The sequence below is a fragment of the Canis lupus genome, chromosome 24 (genome assembly GCF_048164855.1).
Source record: "Canis lupus baileyi chromosome 24, mCanLup2.hap1, whole genome shotgun sequence".
Classification (NCBI taxonomy): domain Eukaryota; kingdom Metazoa; phylum Chordata; class Mammalia; order Carnivora; family Canidae; genus Canis; species Canis lupus.
The window spans coordinates 47,146,278-47,168,124 of record NC_132861.1 but is presented as its reverse complement, the minus strand read 5'-3'; the positions used below and the strand labels follow the sequence as shown (position 1 = coordinate 47,168,124).

Sequence of the window (21,847 nt, the reverse complement as noted above, 5' to 3'; positions counted from 1 at the left end):
GAGCACTGGGATGCCAGATCCCGGCCTTGCCACCAGCTAAATCCAGCCCAATAAACCCAGTTGAGTCCACAAGATGCAGAACGGCCCAGCTGAGTTCTTCCCAAACTCCTGACCCACAGAAAAAAGCAAGAGCAAAATAAAACGATTGTTTGAAGCCACTGAGGTGTAGGGGTTGTTTTTTATATAGCAAAGCATTTGATTGTCAACACAAAATACACCAATGTATTGGTTCACTCCAATGTGTAATTTCCAGAGAAAGGAAAGGAGAAGAAGGCGCAGAAGGAAGAGAAGAGCTACTCTGGGGGGACTTGGAAGAAACTAGGTAAGACATAGTGTCCTGTCAGGACCAGACTTCAGGAGGTGAGCACTGCGAAAACACAGCCTTGGTTTCTAAGAATGCTAGTGGCAAATAACCCATAAATAACCAAGAATCTTTGAAGTGGGTAAATTCTCATGTAAGAGCTCCACGAGGGGCACTTTTTGGTCATTTATTCACTCAGCAAATGTTCATTGAGACCCTACTGGTCCAGACAAGGCGCGGGGTGCTGGAGCTTCTGCTGTACCAGATGGGGGACTGCCCAGCCACCAAACAGCACAGCGCTGGGAGGGAAAGTGAATGTCATCATCCAGGAGGCTATTCTCAAAATACCATGATAAAATACCAGGTTATCATCTCCTCCACAGAGCCTAACAAGGATCCAGTATTTATGAATCGATTGTAATTTCTGCTACAGATAAGCATAATTGCCGGCCACCCAGCTCAGGATGGATGTGGGCACACTATTCCTACGCCTCACGTTCACATGTGTATTCGTGCATCTGCAGTGCCCTTCAAATTAAATAGTTAGCAAATTAGAGCAGCATCGAAGACAAGCACAGAGGCTCCTAGACTCCCAAATCGCTCTTCTGAGCCTTGCTGGTGCTTCTGTAACTACAAGCATCTTACACCTGCTTTCACAGCTGAGAAAAAGAGAAGAGGCCCTGGGCCAGACAGAGACATCAAAGGGTTCAGAGACCATGGACGTGGGACTCCAGCTCTGTTGTCCACAGGGGCCAGGAACATCCGAGAAACAGCTCCATTCCAGCATCCAGACCTCACACAGTGAATGAAGAAAGATGAATATGGAATAGGGTCACTACTATCTTTTGTTGTTGTTGTTGTTTTCATAATTAATTTCTTTTGTTTTCAGACCACAACCACTGGCCTTGAGCTGAAAGCTCCAAGATAATACAGATTATTTTTTTTTTTTAGAGAGAGATAGAGTGCCCAAGAGCATGGGTGGGGGGAGGAGCAGAGGGAGAGGGAGAGAGACTCTCAAGCAGAGTCCAGTCCACCTTGAACGCAGAGCCAGATGCAGGGCTCGATCTCAGGACCCTGAGATCATGACCTGAGCCAAACTAAGAGCTGGACACTTACCTGACTGAGCCACCCTGGTGCCCCGGATAACACAGACTTTAAAAAAAGTGTTTCCCAAACTATTATCAGAACTATACCTTTGTATCCAGCTGTCTAAACCGATGCCTCATTCTTCAAAGAAGTTAAAGAAGAGAGAGAGAACAAGAGAAGAGGGTTGGGGCGTGGGGAGAAAAAGGTATTAGAGTCCATTTTATAGTCTTTTAAAGAACAAAACACAGATCAGTTTTATTTTCCACTAAATTCATGTCAGCTGCGGTTTTCTCCTCAGCTCCCGCCAGAACCCCACCCTCACCCCAGTTAGAAGCAAATACATGCTACCTCTGCTGAGAGGGGGATAAGGTCCATCCTACCTTTCCAAAATCAAGATCTTGGAGTCCAGGAATGGAGAAGTGCTTAGGGGGTCCCCCTCTTACTCAAAGAGAAAGAGCGCGCCATCTATGCCGTGTGTCCCAGTGGCTGTGTTGAACTTAGCAAAGGAATTGGTTGTGTTTATATTTACTCTTTCTTTGTTAGAGCAAATTTTTGAGGTATGTTTGGAGCTCTCAGTAAGAGCAACATCAGATTGTTCGCCACGTTAACCTGCTTAATAAGAAGGGCACACTCGAGAGGCTCAGCATGACGCATTACATGGGGACCATCTATGGATTTAGCTGTGGCTTATCTAGTTCTATGGGATGTTGATAATAACTCCACGTGATACATAAATGATGTCCAGGACTTCTCGAGGACAGTCTGTAACACATCTACCAAATCGTTTTTGAATCTATTTCTTCGTCACAGAGACATGCATGTGGCACCTGCAAGATCATGCCAACTGCCCATGATCTGTGGGCCTTCCCTGAATTCACCTCTGCGGCCATGGCAGAGAGATCCATGCTCTTGTTACCTGATCCCAAGGCCCCGCTCTGCAGTCCCCAACTACCTCTTTCTTCCCCAGGGCCTTAGAAAACAATCAGGACGGCAGGTGGGTGGTTCTGCCCTTCTCGAAAGGCCAAGGCCGGCACACACTTAGGCGTTTGTCATCTTCAATTGCCTAGGCCATATCTTTTGGGTGCTATTTCTTTCTGCTATAAGTTCTCTTTGACTTTACACAAATGAGCAACTTATGTATACAAGGGGAGCCTCACAAAGCAGAAGTGAACTACTGACATACTCCTGTGAGGTGTCATTGGCCTTCGTGTTGATCTTGACAAGGTAATTTTCTTTCATGACACCCTCCCATGCCAGAGTCTCATTGTCTTCATTTCTGAAACCTTGAATAATGAGACAAAAAAAAAAAAAAAACACATTCAAATTGTTTCATTTGCCCCTTACCTCTTAAATCAACACCTGCTAGTCATTTTGTGATACCCTGGAGTCAGAAGAATTAGATTCGTCCCACACAGGCTGATCTGAGTAATGTTACTTACTAGTGACAGCAGCAGAGCAATGGAATGCTAATGAATTTCTTGGTAACAATGAGGAATTGGAGCTGCCTGAATGAAATAGGAATGCAATCTTTATTCTAAATAGAGATCAATCTAAAGCCTGTCTGTGTGTTTTGTGACTTAGCAAAATCATTTCACTAATGAATTTTGTCCTCGCATTTTATATGTGCTCCTCTTTCATTTTGATGACATACAAATGCTAAATCAACCCCTCTGCTGGATAATTATGGATGGATTGCTACTCTAAACCTAAAACTGGCATAGAAACTCTGGAGGAGAGGAAAATAAGCCCTGGACATCATTCCTTCCCTTGTGAAATATGCAGTCTGGGTGTGGACCTCAAGGAAAATTCTTAGGTCTAGTCTTTTCCTTTCATCTAAGACAAAGCTTGCTATAGAATCGGCCCTGGGGGCATGTTCCAACAAGATTCTTAGTTCAGTTTCTTACAGTACTTGGGCCTTTCAGAAGGCAAGCAAAGTAACAGATCAACATGGCACCTGTGTTTTAGCTACTGGTGCAATGGACAGCAATCCTCCATGTGAATTCATGGAGAAAGAAAAGAACATATGGTCATGCAGGTGTCCAGTTGGAAAAAGATCTATCTAGTTCTGTTTTTCAATTGCCTTTAAATTATAAGATCTTCCTGGATTAAAAAAGAATTAGTTGGGGATCAAAGACAGCCAATCATGCAAGTGACAGGATTTAAGCAAATCCTATATAGTAAATAGAGATTTACAGAAAATGATTTCTAATTGAATTTATTTTCATTGTATTTTTCCCAGCAAAGTGATTTCCAGTGTCTTTTCCTCAAACTTAAATGTATGCAGAAGCCCAGCAGGAGTACTTAAAAATCAACATGGAAAGGATCAACATGCTCCTGAACACAGATGGCCAAAGAGCAACAATGACTAATGACCAAGAAAAAATGGCCAATTTTTCTAGCAGTCAAAACAATGCTGTTGAGATGATGACATGGCATTTTCACCAACCAAAGTGGAAATTAGCAGAGTCTACAGTAATAACTATAGCCTGTGTGGGCAAAGATGTGGATAAACAGGCTTCTCATATACTGGGAAAAATGTGCAAATTGTTACAGCCCTCGAGCATGATGGATGAGAAGGTGGAGGAGGAGTGTGGCAGACGATATCAAAAGACTTAAACCTGTATATATCTTTATCTAGAAGTTTCTCTCCTATAAATAACACCAAGGCAAAAAAATCATTGATGTGCTAAAAAATGAAGGCATGTAACTGTTTATCATAGTGTTGTATGATGTTGAAAGAATCAAAACAATTGACATATTTAACAGCAAGGGATTGGTTACATCAAATCTGGCGCATCCATAGGCCGGGATACTCTACCGTTCAAAACTGTCATATAGATTTATATTTAGGGATATGGAAAATGTTCATGATATATCATTAGCCAAATGAACAGATTAGATTATAAATGTGTCTTCGCAGAACAACCGCATTATTACACGCCCACACAAAAATAATAGAATCTACCAAAAATAATGGTATCTACCACTGTGTCGGCAATATTTATCTCTGGGTGGCGGGTTACATGTGTCCTTGCTCTTTCTTATTTGTGTTTTTCTGTACTTTTCAAGTGTTCTGTAATGAACATGGGTTACTTTTTAATCACGGAAAGCAATATATTTTATAAAAGTGTGATTACTGGGTAGCAAGCATACCTTTTCATGATTACTTGAGGAGGTCACCAGAACATACCCAATATGGAAGTCTGGATTCTCCTTTTTCCAAAAAGTTATTTGAAAAATCTTGCTCTTTTCTCCAAAGAGGGACAATTTTGAGCTTAAATCCCATGACGGCCCCCTCACGTGCAGGCAAATACAAAGTGAATTTGGGGGCATCCCCGGTGGCTCAGCGGTTTAGCGCCGCCTTCAGCCCAGGGCCTCCTGGAGTCCCGGGATCGAGTCCCACGTCAGGCTCCGTGCATGGAGTCTGCTTCTCCCTCTGCCTGTGTCTCTGCCTCTCTCTGTCTCCTTCTCTATGTCTCTCATGAATAAATAAATAAAATCTTTAAAACAAAAAAACAAAAAAAAAACAAAGTGAATTTGGGAAATCAATGACCACGAGAGGCTCTGGCAACCACAGAGCGCTGCGGTTTCTCGAATTAGTGATCTCCAGGAAGAAACAAATGAATGCATGATGAGGAGGCACCTCCAGAAGTGTCCCCAGTGAGGAAATGGGGCTCTGGGCTCCCCCTCTCCTGTCATCACTGCACGCTGGAGCGAGAAGGATCTGCCCTCCTGTGCTCGCCCATTCCCTCTAGTTCTTTACTCCTTCCTGAGACTAAGAACTTTTCAAAGAGAGAGAATGTCAACAACTTACACTATCTTCTTCTCAAATGGGTGTAAGATCCTCATTCTCCTGGGGGCCCATCAGGGAAACAGATTCACATAGTTCATTTCTGACCTATTTGCCTCTCGAAGCTAAAGCTTCTGTCCGCTTGATGGCCAAGCTGGGAACTGATTCTCATTTTTATATTCTAATTCTGCTTATTCACTAAATAAGTTTGGGAGGGGAAGGTAATGCATTTTGTCCTGCCTTCGCAACCCCATCCCAAATTCAGAAGACTCATTTGTCCTTAATGACACGCTGACTGGTCTGGTTCCACTGATCCTACACTGAGCACAGTGTACCTTTGGAGAGTGGATCTTCATCCCTATAGCCTTTCCATCCACTCAGCCCCAGACAGAATCCAACCAGTGGTAGGGACTCATGACCTCACAGAGCCATTCATTGCGTTTTCTGACAGCACATGTTGTCGGACACTGCTTTAAATATACCAAGTCAAAATCTTTCTCCCTGCAACTTTTATCCATTGTTTGTCTTTTTCTCTGTGTCCAAACATCCAAATGAACAAAAAAAAGGACTCTCCCTCCATTCCTGCTTAATGTGGTTGAAACACGTTTGTGAGCTACGAAGATGTGTCTGGCTCAGTGGCTCCAGGATTGAGTGTTAGGAAAACCTAGCCTGGCGCAGGGAACACAGCTGTCCCCGAGGAGGGTGTACCCGAGTGTGACTGAGAATCCCACAGGGACAGATTCTGGATCCTACAGCGGGGGTCTGGAGAGGGAGCTGGGTGGGGCCCTCCTGCCCCTTCTTCCTTGCCAGAGCTAAGGAAGTGGATGGCCACAGGAGAGGGACAACCAACCGAGCTATGGGCATTCCTGACTTCCGGAAGGAAGTGGGTCTCCATCGGGGAGAGGAGCCCTGGCACTCAGAGGCTCAGGGGAAGCAGCCACCAGAGAAAGTCTTGCCAAGTCCTGGTTGTTGAGGGGCCAGCCAAGGAACAGCTGGAGGGCCCACCAAGTGTTCACACAATAAGGGATGGATTTTACACACATGCCAGGTCAAAGAGCATGGAGCCGGCCTGGAACAGTAGCCCTGTTTCTAGAAAAGACTTTCTGCTTCTTTCCACCCCTTCTTCCCCATGCTCCAACCCACGGAGGGTCAGTGTTGGCCGCTGGTGGGTGGGACAGAACGGAGGAGGAGAGGAAAGAGCTAACAGCCCACACTTCCTGACAACCCTGCCAGCTGAGAGGGGGTACAGCAAAAAGGGAAGTCCTCCCCACCCCAACTCCGAATGGCAGTTAAGGGGCTGGTTAATAGGTCGATTGTCTACGTAGTGAACTAATTGTAAGACTTTCTATTTCTCCAGCAGCGACCAGAAAGCCATGAGCTCTGCTGGAGTGGGGCTAACACCTCGCAGAGAATACATCTCCCAGAAGCAAACACAAAGTCATGTTTTGACACCGTCCCATGAATCATGCTTGGTCGATGTACTGTGTAGTTATTATGATGCTCGCCTGCAAGGCCTTCTCCCAGCAGGAGAGCATCCTGGCAGACCGGCCACACTCCCTTAATCTACTCTTTCCCTCAAGTCATCCAGGGGCTGGCCTGGCGCTGGATCTTTACACACATACAGATGTGAGCGGTGACGTCACCGTGAATAATTCCTCCCCGTTGCCCCGTGGAACCGGCACACGGGCATCGCTTCCCCTCGATTAATCACTGCTTTTGATCCCGACCACAGACGGCTAAGCCACTCACAGCAGGCAGAAGGCTCGGCGTGTTTCTCCCTGCAGCAGCATCCGAAGCACTTCTTGACCACCATGTAGAAGTAGGCGAAGACCACAAAGGGGAAGGGGATGTTCAGGCGGTTGCAGTACTCCTGCACCAAGAAGTACCTCTGGAACTTCCAGACCTGATCGTTGTTCTCCTGGACCGTTCCCACTGTGTAGCTGGAAGGAAGAAGAGAAGGGCAAGCCTCAGCCTTCCACAGGCCTCCTCATTTCATTGGCAAGCACAGTAATATCGATGGCAAGGTGTTACTGTGACAGCTTCCGTCCAGAACAGGATTGCCAAAGCCACAGTGAGACCAGAGCCAGGACAACCCAGCCCCGGACACTCCCACACTCATGCTGGGCCAGAATTGTGTCTGACTTTTGGGGTTTGGGGCTTTTGCTTTTATCACCCAGTGAACTGTTAAAAACATTGTATTTCAAGGATTCCCTTTTGTCCTTAGTCTGTTACTAGGTTAGCCACAGAGAGGCCAAAGGTGTTGACCCTCTTAGGAACAACTTGCCCCTCATGATTGCTAATGGAGGCTTAACTGTAAACAATCTGGGAAGTTTGTTAACATTTATCAAGGGCCTTACAAATGTTCATCTCTTTGCTCCCATGACTTTACTTCTGGAAATCTAACCTAAGATCAAGGAGCCACTGAGAAAAAATATATAGAGAGATGGATATACATACAGTCCTGAAAATAACCCAACCTCCTGCTTCAATAGAATGGGACAACGGAAATGTTCAACACTAAGAAAATGGTTAATCAATAGGATTGCATTACAAAGTCGTTAGAAATAATGATTATGAATAATTTTTATACTTTGGGGAAATGCTTTTAATACATGTCAAGTGAAATGATTAGGCTCAAACTCATACTTAAGACTTAATCTCAATACATAACTCGTAACTCACGGGGAGAAATATATCCATCATTAGCAGTGGTCATCCCTGGCACACGTCATGAATGCTCTTTATCCTCCGTTGTTTGCTTTCCAAGCATTGCGCAATGGGCATGAATTACTTACATAATAGGAAAAATGTCCATTGATCAGCGAAATGTCTGATTGTGCCACTGATTTATCAGTTACAAATCAAACCAACTACAACATGGCTAACACTGTCCTAAGCAACCTACTTACATTAATGATGTAATCTGCCAACAACTCTCTATAGGATGTCAGTCCCATTATCATCTACAATGAACAGATGAGGACACTGAGGCACAGCAAGTAGCAGAGTATTGTCTGAGTCTCCCAACTCAGAAGTGATGAAGCCAGGACCTGGACCCTGCAATCCAGCCCAGCGTCTGTTGGCCTCACTGCCGCACAATGCCACCTTACGGAGTGGGCTATGAAATGTGTTGAGCTATGCTTTATTTCCAAGGGATGTGGTTGGACTACTCAATTAAAGAAAATGAAGCGTTTCACCATATGTGAAGTTCAATCATCTACAATACTTGTATTGCTGATATCAAATCACCCCTCCAGAGTCAAAGAAGGAGCAATCAGCATTTGAAATCTCTTATAAGCAAAGCCTGACTGGGGATGCATTCAATTCTCCCAATTCTGGGTAAAAACCTTCACAAGCCAAACCTGAATGAGGTGAACAAGCAGAGAGCCCAGATCTGTTTGTTATGAGACCTCATTCTTGCTCCGTGGCACATTATGGTCTAAGACTTCAGTATTACTCAGCTTTCAGAAAGGACGAACACCCACCATTTGTTTTGATGTGGGTGGAACTGGAGGGCATTACGCTGAGTGAGGTAAGTCAATCGGAGGACAATCACCATATGGTTTCACTCATACGTAGAAGAATATAAGAAATAATGAAATGGATTATAAAAGAAAGGAGGGGAACTGAGTGGGAAAAATTAGAGAGGAAGACAAACCATGAGAGACTTCTAACTCTGGGAAACACAAAGGGTTGCAGAAGGGGAGGTGGATGGGGGGTTGGGGTAACTGGGTGATGGGCACTGAGGAGGGCACATGTTAAGATGAGTACTGAGGGTTATACTATATGTTGGCAAATTGAACTTCAATAAAAACAAATGAAAAAAAAAAGACTTCAGTACCTTTAGCTAAGAAAAGATCTTACACACGAGCAAAACACTCACCTACACACATCACAATTTTGGCTTTGCTTACAAGCTTGGGTTTGTTCTTGTTGGAGTTTACTGATGAGTGAGATACCTCAGGTCTTAAATTCTGTGCAGGACAGGTGTTAGCAGCCCATGCCCCTTCAACACCTAAAACTCAAGCCCAGGGTGCATGCATTCTTTGCAGGGAAAAAATGAATGTTTATTGAACATCTGTTGCACAGAAGCTTCTACATGAGGCATGCAAAATGGTTACTTGACTGATTCTCATGTCAGTTCTATGTGGTAGATTTTTTTTTTTAGGTGAAAAACAGGGCTGTGATATACGAGAGTGAAGCAGAGTGAATCCTGCAGTTAGCCTGCAGTGTCTTCCAAATGTAGGTCAGGTGGCTTTGAGGCTAATTCAAATATCTTTGTTCTCACTAGTCCCTGCTGGCTCCGTCTGCAAGGCCCCTCACTGCAATGGGGAGGACAGTGGACACACCTCAGATGAATGAAGTCCTGGCTAAGAACTTGCCAGAAATCAGCCTATTACTTCATGACAGAACAAGTGTCACCATTCAAATTATTGTCCCCAGGAGTATCTTAAACTACCATGGTACCTAGTCAGAAATGAAATCTACTGACTGCCCCTTCCACAACCAAGACTTAATAGGCCAACACAAAAAAGCAACAGCATCCACTTTAGTCCATCAATATTGCTTCTCTGAGGTTCTACCTGGAAGGAATTAACAGCTCCTACTGAAGGGGGGATTTTTAGCATGTCAAGAGTAGGGGAAGCTGGCCTCTCCCTCAGGTGGGCCTCCCTCCCTTCCTCAGGATATCTGCATGGCACCATGGCTGAGAAGAGTTCCAGTGGGAAGAGATTTGCATCTTGGCTTAACTGGTCACTCAGAGGCAGTGGAAACCTGTCTTCCAGGTCATCTAGCAAAGGGACTGGCAAACTGGCCCAACTCCAGCCCACCTCCACGGTTTTGCAGGGATCGCCAACTTAGAATGGCCTTTACAAAGCAAAGAGGTGGGCGTGGATGCTTGGCATCTAGCCACAGCAAAGACTCTAGCAGGCCTTCCTAGAAAAAGTCACCAATCCCCAGTCTAGAATGGATTCGGGTCAATGCCCATAAACTAAGGCCTTCATTTGTATCATTCTCTAATAGGAAAAGCTCTGCCTCCTATCATTGCTTCATGTGTTCCTCAGGACAGCCCAGTGGCCTTCTGTTGAAACTCCACTGGCTCTGCTTCTCGGGGCACAGGTGGATCCAACGAGCTGCCTTCCTTTCCTAAACAAACAGTAAAAACTGTTATCCACATCCCAGGGGGTGAGCTGGCTGATTACTGGGCATTAATACCCCAAAGCCGCTTTGCATAAATAACACATTTCTAGGGCTGGCCATGCTGAGGTTTATTTATACCGAGGCCCACCTTCCCCATATGAAAGCAGCTTCCAAACTGCTTTATCCCCCGCAAAATTAGTTCTGGATTCAGCCAAAAAGACATGAAGATTCCCCAGAGAAGGCTGACAATGGAGCACTGCCTTAACTGCTTTGTTAAAATATAAAATTTTTATATTCTTTAGACACTGTCTTTCATTTCTGTAGAGGATAGGCCACATTCTGGTGCCAATACTAGTGCACCCCTCACCCCTCCTCGGCAAACCCAAATGTCCAGAGCAGCTCAGATATCATCTCTCCCAACCAGGCTCTGAGAATCTATCTCCCTGCCAGCCCCTGACCATCCAGAGTCTTCCCCGAGGGGAATTCCACAACGTTGCTTCTAACCCTACTACTCCAATGATATCCTGTGCCCTCTGCTACCCAGCTGGCAGGACATGTACTGTGATAACTGAGCTCATTCCCCTAAAGACCACCTGAGCACCCTCTGCTGAGCAGGACAGGAGGAAGCAGGAGCCCCCCACAGGGAGACAAAGTTTCAGAAATCTGCCGACACTGAAAATGTTACCAAGAGATAACAAATGTTCGGGACTCAGATAGCCTTGAACATAAATGAAATCCAGCAGTACGTTCAAAGAATAATATGCCATGACCAAAGAACAGAGAATGACTAACTATTAAGATCATTTATATAATTCATCATTTTCATAATACATCATAGATCAAAAGGAAAAATGTCATTTCGTTAGTTGCTAGAGGTCTTTTGGCAAATTCAACATCCATTTCTCATTAGAAAAAAAAAAAAGAAGTAGGAGAAAAAGAAAAGAGCTTAATAAATAAGAAATATGAGAAACTTTCCATGACAGGATTTTGAAAAAAAAAAAAAAAAGAGGAAAAAAATAATTAAGTAAAGAGACTTGTTCCAAAATAAATAAGCAAAACTTTAATACTACATATCAAAAATTACTTGTTAAAAAATAATAGAAAAATATCTCTCACACAATCACAAATGGCTAGGAAAAAAAGTGACCAAAAATATTCCAGATCTATAGGAAAAAACCATTAAACATCACCACCAAACTGTATATTTGAATAAATGGAGAATTACACCATTTTTTTCTGTATGGTAAGATATCATCTTTTAAAGATGCCAGCTTCCCCTGAATGAGTCTGCAAAGTTCACAACATCACAATAAAATTCAGAAGACTTTTTTTTTTTGAAGGGGAAAGAAGAAAGGATTTCAGGCGCCTCATGCCTTAGGCGCCTCCATATTATTAAATATACAAGAAAAGCCAAAAAAAAAAAGGGGGGGGTTTTGCATCAGAATAATGAGAGGAACTTGTACAACAGATGCGAAAATAATTTTTTTTAAAGTCAGTAATTAAAGCCATTTGGTAGTAAAAACCAAAACAGACTAATCAACAGAACAGAATGTCAAGTCTGCAAAAAAAATCACAAAGGAAAAGTAGTTGCTAAAACAATGGCAGAATTTTAGAATAAATTGAAAGACAAGAAACTTGCCAGCTAGATTTCAATCAGGAAACACCTCCTGTAAGCTTTTCACAGATTTCATACATTTTCCATCTGTTACTCCTTCCCCAACACGCCAGCAATATCCGGCCAGAACTGCCCTGTGACTCTGGGGACCCTGACTTCTGTGGCCTCCCAGTGTCCCATCCTGTGCATTCTGGTTCCCCTCTTGTTCCATAGCATTAAAAAAAAAAAAAAAAAAAAGGAAAAAAAGGCACAAAGTCAACAGTAAGAGACAGCCAAACAATTTCACCGCACTGAATTTTGAAGTGCTAACTTGGTTTAGTATTCTGCTATCAGAGTAACCCAGTCAAGACTGCCACGTCCCTGACTAAAGACCCACAAGATCTCCTTCCGCCTGCAAGAAAACGTCCAACTTCTTTAACATGGCGTAAAAGATACCCCACAACTGGCCTCTGCCGACCATTACACCTTCCTCAGTGGCTAATTCTCCCAGCTAGCTTTATCTCCCCCGCTTCGCCCTCCCAGGCCAGGCTCTGAGCTCTGGGCTCCCAGCTAGGGGTCCTCTGAGCAAATGTCCCCGCTGCTCAGCCCTGCTGATCCACCCCCAGTGTTCCATCACACTTCTTACCCTGCCCCCCGCGCCGTGCTCCTCAGTCCCTGAAACAGAGTTTTCAGAGCTGTTTATATGATATTGTCTTCTATTATATTGTTATACTACATTATATTATTTATTGTATTATATTGTATGTATCTTGTATGTGGACTTATTATACTGTATGCATATTGTATGTAGACTTCTCTCTGCTTCCAACTCCTCATTTGCGAAATGATAAGAAAGCCGCACCTACACAAAAATGATCAATAATTAAGTAAGGTAGCCCACGACGGGCACTTGGATGGCGGGGCTCAGAAGAGTATCAGTAAACATGAGCTCTTCTCACGACCACATTATCTTTTTTCTTTTCTTTTCTTTTCTTTTCTTTTCTTTTCTTTTCTTTTCTTTTCTTTTCTTTCTTTCTCTTTCTTTCTTTCTTTCTTTCTTCTTTCTTTCTTTCTTTCTTTCTTTCATTCTTTCTTTCTTTCTTTCTTTCTTTCTTTCTTTCCTTCCTTCCTTCCTTCCTTCCTTCCTTCCTTCCTTCCTTCCTTCTTTTATCCATTTCAAGAGCCCTCCTTAGCCAGGTGAAGTGGCACCAAACCTTTAGTTGGTATCAGGTGATTGTTTCCTTTTTTCTATTTTCTGCATATTCATAACGAGCATATATTACTCCTAAGGTTAAAACGTATTTGGGCTATAGAAATTATCCTGGATCGAGATAGCCCTCTTGGGAAGGAACGCATAGGGTGGATTTATCTCCAGGACATGGTGCCCACCCGCAAGCATCACAGCTGCGTGTTGAGATGACCCAGAGTCATCTGCTGACTTTACGTTCACTTCATGCTCTGATAAGCCACATAGGGCCTGTGATCGATAATTTTAATGCAGAATAATCACATCCATTACATCTCCCCATTGAGTAGCATCTGGAGAGCACATCAATACTGCTTTAAAATTCCCAAGTGCACATTTAGGTTACAGTTCATAAGGTTGCCATTGTGTATGGCCAAGCATTTACATGAATATTTGGATATGGTGCCAGACAGGGGTCACAGCCCAGGGCTGTTGGCTCACAAAGCTCAGAAGAACAACCACAACCATCCAGAAAACAGTGTTCTGATTATTTAGCCCAAGGATGGTAAGGGGAAGGCTCTTGCTGCTCACAAGTTCCCAGACAGGTCTTAATGAAGAGAAGGCCTCTTGTTGAACCCAGGTCTATTCTAGAAAGCCCACCAAGAGAAGGGATGCTCCCAAACTGACACACCTCACCACTGAATGGGCAATGGGAAGGTTCTGTGCCATGGCTGAGGTCTCTTGAGGAGGAGAACTGCATTAAGTCTTGAATGGACACTGGTAAGCTGACAGAGGTGTGGCCAGAGCCGTGGTCATGGAGCTGCCGGGCATTCACTTCCTCAACCTGAAAATTTACAGGCTGGGTCCCAGTCCTTGCAGGCTCCAAGCTGTACCAGTTCATGGTTGTAATGCAGATAATGGATTACCAATGTGGCATGGTCCTCGAGAAGGGCTCCTGTGACTATCTCACTGCACACAGACTCAAGACAGCTCTAAGTAATACTCTACTCCGTGCCTCTCTGAGATTTACCAAGTTAGTGGAGCTTAATTGTCATGGCATTGGGAGCTGTCGGCCCTTTTTCTCTAATTTCTGCAGAAATTAGATTGGTGGTCAGATTCCACAGGGCCTAGCCAGTGTTCTGTGTAAAAGTCACAAAGTTATGTCCTCACTGTAAATTACGACCCCAAACCATCCCATTTCTTCTCTGCCCTAGCTTCACGTTTGGGAGTTGTCCTCGCTTCCTGCTCTCATGTGGCCACCTAATCACCCAGTATCTCCCACCTCTCTCTGCAGCTTTGACCCAGACACTGCCTAGCTTCCTGACTCCTGACCACCAGTTGGTGGTGGTGGCGGAGATGGCAGCCCATTCCCTCTTTAAGCCCACATGGAAACAACAGCCGCATGGTCTCTGGGGCCCAAGCACCTGCCACAGAATGGGCATTATACATCTATGTGATGAAGCCCTTGCTGGTCTGTTATTCACCGCTGATGCTTCTCAGGGAGTATGACCCCCAGAAGCCAGGCTCCTAAATGATAACTGAATAATGAACTAAACACAGGAGAAGCTCCATTCTTTTCATTCATCCAACCCACAAGGTACCAGGTGCTAAGCCAGGCCCAATCTCCATACTCTAGAACTTACCATCCAGAAGGAGAAAAGGTTGTCATTGCCCAAGGGGTGCAAGGAGTCTCTACACAAAGTGGGGAGGGCATCGGGGACCACTTGGACAAAGGATGATGCATAGCTCCTGAAAAGGCCAGCAGGATTGGGGCAAGAGACCGTCAAGATGGAGCAAGTAATCCCAGCAGAGGGACCAGCATTTGCGGATGTGACAGATCACCCTGTTTTGGGATGGACTCCAGGGGGTCCCCCAGGGACAGTGAGGTAGGTGCCTGGGTGTGTTCAAAAGCCAGGTCATGGACAGCCTTGGGAAAAAGCTGAGGAGCCTGAAATTTATCCTAAAAGCTATGGGGAAACACTCAAATCCTTCCAGAATTTTAAGTAGAGCAGTGACATTTTAGAAACATGACTGTGGCCGCAGTATAGAGGCTGGACCAGGGGAGAACTTCTTTGTACACAGAAGACCAGATGGCCACTCACTGCTCAGCCCGATAGGTGAGTGACATCCCCAAAGGCACGTGCTCCCACCCAGCCCTGTGCAAAGAGAGTCCACTGACCCTCATCCGAAATCCTTGGTCTCCCAGAGGCCCAGGGCTCTATGTGACAACTGTCTTTTTCTTATTTTCTTCTAAATTCTGAAAGCAATACGTGATCAGTATAACAAGTGAAATACATGCTTGATTCTTTTTCATTCCTTACTTGTTACTGAAAGAAAATGAGGCTATAGCATAAAAATTAGTCTGCGATTTGCTTTTTATATTTAACAAAATTATCCTTTCAAGTCAGTAAATAGAGATCTACCTTTTGTAAGACCTGCACAAAACTTGGCCATCTGTAACAAGCTCTACTTGACCATCCTCCTATCAACAGGCATCAAACCATGATCCAACAAGCATCCTTGTATCTATGTCTTAGGATAGAGTCCCAGATACAAAAGATTTGAGCCAAAGATTTGTGTGTGTGTTTCCTCTTAATAACTTTTTTCACATCACTGTCCATGGACTTAGAGGCATTTCACGTTGCCAGCAACAGTGCCCATTTCCCAGCCTCATCCCCAACACAAGTGGCTTTTTTGAAGTTTCTATTCATCTGATGAGTCCAAAGCCAGCATCTCATTGGCTTCATCTGGCTCTTCCCATCCACAGGATGGAGCCCCCTGGCATGTGGTTTTCTGCCCTTTGAATTTTCCTTCTCTGGCCCACACTTCCTCCACCAATTTTCTACTGGGTCCTCGTTCTGCTATCAATCTGCAGAAGCTCTTTCTACATTAGGAATCAAAAGTCTTTGGCCACACACATTTCCCCATTCTATCCCGTATCACAGGACTTCATTTGAGATTAAACCTTTACCTTCAACACCTGCTTTACAAGATCAAAAGTGTTTATCTTGTCTTTCAGAGTTTCTCGGTTTCTGACAGTGCTTCTCTTCCACCCCAAAGTTTAACAAGGAGATTTTGTTGCTACCTTGTCCATCTGTGCCGGGGTCACGGACTCAAAATGACTACCTACTTTAAAGTAATCGCATACTACGGTGCTCCCCCTAAAAGAGCCACTGGAACCCCTGGAAATCCTCCAAAGAAAGATGAAGGGAAGCAAAAATCATGATTTTCTCAAAGTAGTAAGGAGAACTGCCAAAGGCAACAAAGATTTCTTATAGTCACCATCATACTCTCCCTCAACCTCATGAGACATGAGCCCACCCAAAAGAAAGTCATTCTTCTGACTCTGCTCTCATGATCGTATTTAAACTAAAAAATGTTAAAGCAGCAAATAACTAGAGGCTGAGTCCTTTCAACTCTAGAATCCACGCCACAGAGCCCACAGAAAACATGGAGGTTGGAGAGGAGCTGCACTGCCCCAGCATCACACCCACATCGTGGCACTCGACATGGAGATGGCTGAAAGCATGCTAGACATACAGAGCGTGGACGTGCTGGACGGTGTCACAGGTACCTGGCTGTGGTGTCACATAAACTTACAGCATAGCTAATAGGGACATATTGTATTTTTAATATAGTCCCTTTAAGACCTCACCCCATCTGGACCACCAGTGTCCTAAGCTCTAACACAAGGGCGGACCTTCACACGCTTGCTCCTGGTGCCTCCAGCCCCACCTGGCACATGGCCTGCCACACCATGACCACCTGGGGCAACTCGTGACTGAGCACGTACCCAAACATGGCAACGAGCAGATTGACCAGCAGGATGTTGGTGGAGAGCATGTAGATGCACACCAGAGGGATGGTGATCCACTCGGGGAACCGGGGGAGGTTGTGCTCATCCAGCTCCACACACAGCGGCTTGGACTCATTCCCAGTGAAAGTGCAGTGGGCAAAGTCATATGTGGTACCTGAGGATGTAGAAAGTGAAAGGTAAAGTGAGGGCCCTCTGGAGGGAGCAGTACTATGGCACCTCAGGGTGGGGAGGGGGGAGCACAAGACGATGATCGCATAATGAGGATGGCTTAGGCTGGTGGGGATGGTAAGAGGCATTCAGGTTCCATAGACATTGAGGAGATTAAAATCAACACAATGAACTAATGGATTAGAGGTGAGGGATGAAATCACAGGAGATGTCAAAGATGTAGCAACAGACCCTAGAATAGAGGCCTTGGTGAAAGTCCAAGTCCTCACATAAGATAAAAGCCATTGGGGTGTATGGTTGTCCTGGGGACGAGATATGCTCCCTTAGGGAAAATGGTGAGCACAGTGTGCGGAAGGGAAATAATGCCAACAGGGTGCCTTTCCACCAGGGCATAGGAAAAGGGCTAAGGTCTCAGAAGAGGCTGCAGCAGAAGAAGCCAGGAGTCTCAAGGCCACAAGGACAATCAAGGAAACATCAGGGAGCTGAGAAATGCGACCAGTAGGGCAGGGGATACATTGGGATCGTCGTGTCGTGGCAGGACAGAGCATGACAAGTCCAGGCTACTGTCAGCATCATAAAGATGCTTTCGACAGCTCATTCAAAGCATGTGCTGGTCTGCACATGCCCCATACTTTCCTTAAGTAGACTGGGTGTGTGCGCGTTAACGCCATCTGTGCCACCGCTATCCTGCCCCTAAGAGAGAGTTGGCAGTGGCTAAGGCCGGAAGTTTACGTTTCAGGTTCCAGTGCAAAATTTTCAATATTGCTCTTTTTGAAATAAACGGGGCACCCAGTTATATATAAGAGAGTACAACTCACTCATTTCTACACCAGTGAGGTTTGTTGCTGTCAATTGCCACATCGCTATTGAAAACACAAGCAACGCTATTTTTAAGAAGTTTAAAAATTGCAGACTGACATGTTGTACCCATCTGCAGGGCGGACATAAAATCCCACTCAGACACCAAGACGAGGCTGGGAGGGTCAATGTCACTCCCTGGTATTGGCCCAACTCCAGCTGTGGGTCAGAGCAGGGAGCCCTGGAGGTAGGTCCTGGAAGCAACCACCTGTCCCCAGGAGGTCCCCTCCCAGGCCAAGTCAGGCTCACCATCCACGTCGCTGGGCACTTGGCCGAACATGGCCAGGTAGGGCTCGTAGATAACCGAGCGGAATATCCACCTCCAGCGATGCTCATTTTGCCTGAGGATCCCTTGCCTGGCCACGCCGAAGGCCACCATCCACACGGCAAACAGAAACAGGAAGAAAAACACGTCGATCAGCTGTCAAGGGACGACAAGAAAAGGGAGTCAGGTCTGTGCCCTGGGGCGGCTCGTCTACTCAGTTGACCACAGGGAGGGGTGAAGGTTCTAGATACCCAGGGTTCTCCATAATTTTTTAAAAATGGCCATTGCCACCTTAGGATCTTGGGACCTCTGTCTTCTAGAATTAAAAAACTGATGCATTTTTGCTTGTAGGTCTCCAAACCAGCTCAGCAACAGAAACTTTCTGGATGAGAGATCTAACTCTGGAATACCTGTCCTGCTCTCCTTCTCATCACACTCACATTCTTGAAATCCCTACATGGTGTCCTCGGGGTTTTTTTGTTTTCTTTTCTTTAGGAAAATAAAAGCTATCTTTATTAGACAAGAATGTGCAGTTTCATTTTTTTTACTTTTTTGCACACACAGCATGACTTCATGGTGACTTGATGCCTCAGATATGCTTTGAGTTAAAACCACAAACTCAAAGAACCTCAGTGTTGGAAAGCAACCTCCAGATGAGCTAATCCAAATGCCCATCTGATTTAAAGACTGAAGTGCGGGAGGTTTGGGTCATCTGGAAAACAAGCTTAGGAAGCCAACATCATCAGTGTGCAATTAGCTTTCTCTTGGACATCCTTATGAAACAGGGCCGGGGGTGCTCATCCCACACCTATACAACGTGGCTATAGAATTGCAGCTCTGACCCACTGCACACCTCCAGACAAACATATTAACCTCCATGACCCACATCTATAAAGTGGGTATAAACATCCCTATCCTACCTATGCTCTTACTGAGCTGTGACTCAGTTTGACTCACGTGACTCAAATGAAAGCACCTGGTAAAGAGTCCAATGCGCTTAACTAGCTGGTTGCTCCTACTAGTCATCTCCTGTTAAATTTCAATCTCCACCAGGAGAGGTCCCTGATGAAAACACACCAAGGAAAGCAAACCTCACCGACTGTGACACATCTATGGACAAAACCCTTCTACCGACAATGGGAGGAAGTCTGGGTCTAGCGAGCAGAATGGCAACCACAAATATTCTCCGTTCTTACCATCCTCTGCAACATTATAATCTTCGGTCCCAAATTTCTGCTTACGGTGAAAATGTGGATCAACCTTAGGGTGAATATAATGTAATCCAGGCAAAAGATGACTCGTCCGGAATACAAAGAGGTTTTATTAGAAGGGTGGAGCCTATGGAAGGAAGGGGAGCAGAACATGTGAGTTATTGACAAAACAGTTCAAAATTTTGTTTTTAAAAATAATCAAACACGAAGAAACAGAGTCAGGGCCACCAAGCGTGAGTAGGAACAGGCCAAGGACACCACCGGTCCATCACTGGTCTTCTGTTCACTGGCCTCCAGGAAAGCAACGACGTTGCATAAGACAGAGCTTTCAGAGTTCTTGTCCCTTGAATCCTTCATCCCAAACCACAACTACTCCAAGGACCCATTCACATTGTTGCTAACTTCCAGGCTCCCTTGGTCCCTATAACGATCCCAATCCCCATCCCTGCCCAACCACTTGGGACTTGGCTTCACCAGGTTCCCCCTAATGAGACTTAGTTCATTCGCACCAGATCATTTGATTCGCTGACCACCTGCTAATGTGTTCATGGAAAGCCATATATGCTTTCTCCCTGGAATTCTCTAGAGATCATGTGGTTCAAAGGCTGAACCCACGCAGGGAAGGAAAATTACTGGAGGAAGATATTGAGTTTTTACTCACTTCAAATTGCAGAGTGGGCATGGGTAGGTGTAAATAGGAAGAGTCAGGCTTCTCTGCAGAGGGAACACCATGTGGAGAGCTCAGATATGACCATGAGCTTTACTTTGAAGCTACCTGGGCAGGCCGACCCGGAGGGATGCGGGCGTGGGCAATATGAGCCATGGTCTGGGCGTGCCTCAATTTCTCTATCACATGGAGTACACATTGCTTTTCAACAGTGATTGCAGATTGGTTTTTCTCATCATATACTCTGGCTTGGGGAGGACGGGCTCCATGGCCAGCGTTCAAGCAGAAGCCAAGCGTATTTTCAAAGATTATCTGGTGCAAAATGAATATGCCACATGACACCGACCATCTTCATCACAGTCTGCACTCCTCAATTACTAATCATCTGCCTCAAATTCTGCACGCTCAGAGGGGAACATTGTGGACAACATTTCAAGGATAGATCACCACGAGGAAGAAGAGTGGAGATGCAACTTTATGCCCACCGAGCCGTGTCCCTAAGAGGCGGAGACCGTGGCGTTTGCAATCATCTCGAATTCGGGGGTGGGGTTGGGGGGGGGACAGGTTCATCTTGGGCTTGAAATATCAAAGATCCTTCCTTCACCTCTCCACCCAAGAAAATCCCAAAGGCACCTGAAACCAGGAAGAGTGGTGAGGCCCTACTTACCGAAACACAATGCCTGCTATGAAGTAAAAAAGCCCAAGTGTGTCCATGACATTCCACAGGTCGGTAAAATAATTCACCCCATTCATGTACCACTGCAGCACACAAAAGGACAGAGAGAGAACATCAACTGCATCCAAGTGTTTTTTTTTTTAAATGTTCACACATTTTTTTCCCCAGATCCCTTCAGAGCCAACAGTGTGTCCTACCACATGCCCTGTGATATTCCAGAGGGATTGGAAAGTAGGTTGCACGCTTGCTGTTCCATGATGCATGTGTTGCTGACGAAGTCAGAAAAAGAACTCATGCTCCTTATGGTTCTTTAAAGATGAACCCACAGACAATGGGCACAACCTGTGTAGGCAAATGTGGAATCCAGGCCCCCAATACCGCAGTGTACGCTGTGCACTGCACAATTCTAGAGGGTATTATCCATACTGTCGTCATCACAGATTTGTGTATTCATTGTAAATACTTTTTTGCACAAGGCAATAAAACATCTTGATAAAGGGATTTTTTTTTTTAATTCGCCCACATGTATTCTATGTGGCACCTAGGAGGGCAGATGTGGTCGCCAAAATGACTGATGGGAAAAGTGTGTCTCAGGCGATCCTTTCCTCATTTGTGCATATTGGCATGATTTCTCCAAAGAAAGCATGTCGGGAGATAAAGAGGGATGATCCAGTAGAAGACTGCATCTGGACGGCCTCTTGGTCACCTGTCTGTGGGGTCTGGGGGCTTCCAGGGTGGTCGCCCACCCTTTCGTCTGTCCCTCCATTTCAAACACGTGTTCTGAGAGCTCACAGGACTCTCCTGGCACAGGAGAAGGTCAGATTAGGTGCGACACTAATTCTCAAGGAATCTGCTGGCCCCGGGGCCAAGGCAGTCATTAGACATCCTTAAAATGACGCATGGTCAGGCCTGGAGGGAAGGTGAGGCAAAGCCCAAGTGAGCGCAGGTAAGGACACCAGCGCACCTCCTCGTGGGAGGCAGGAAAGCAGGGGCAAGGAGGCGTCATCAACTTGAACCTTTCGATTTCACTAAATGAACTCCCCGATATGGGTCCCTCTGACACTCAGGTATCGCGTTCCCTATTTTGCA

At 45.3% G+C, this 21,847-nt stretch overlaps 1 protein-coding gene across 2 annotated transcripts in view; it reads right to left on the bottom strand.

The window, feature by feature from the left end:
- Positions 1–21,847, bottom strand: part of TRPM8 (transient receptor potential cation channel subfamily M member 8) — a 94,907-nt gene that overhangs the window by 8,991 nt on the left and 64,069 nt on the right. For both annotated transcript variants that reach the window (XR_012016769.1, XM_072796769.1), the window contains exons 18-24: positions 20,750–20,841; positions 19,401–19,542; positions 18,189–18,360; positions 16,890–17,067; positions 6,927–7,117; positions 2,571–2,670; positions 1,495–1,528 (exon numbers count right to left, since the gene is read on the bottom strand). Coding sequence is in view for 1 of the 2 variants with exons in the window: in XM_072796769.1 (XP_072652870.1) it covers positions 1,495–1,528; positions 2,571–2,670; positions 6,927–7,117; positions 16,890–17,067; positions 18,189–18,360; positions 19,401–19,542; positions 20,750–20,841 (909 nt within the window). In the remaining variant the exon portion in view is untranslated. The remainder of the gene's footprint in view (positions 1–1,494; positions 1,529–2,570; positions 2,671–6,926; positions 7,118–16,889; positions 17,068–18,188; positions 18,361–19,400; positions 19,543–20,749; positions 20,842–21,847) is intronic.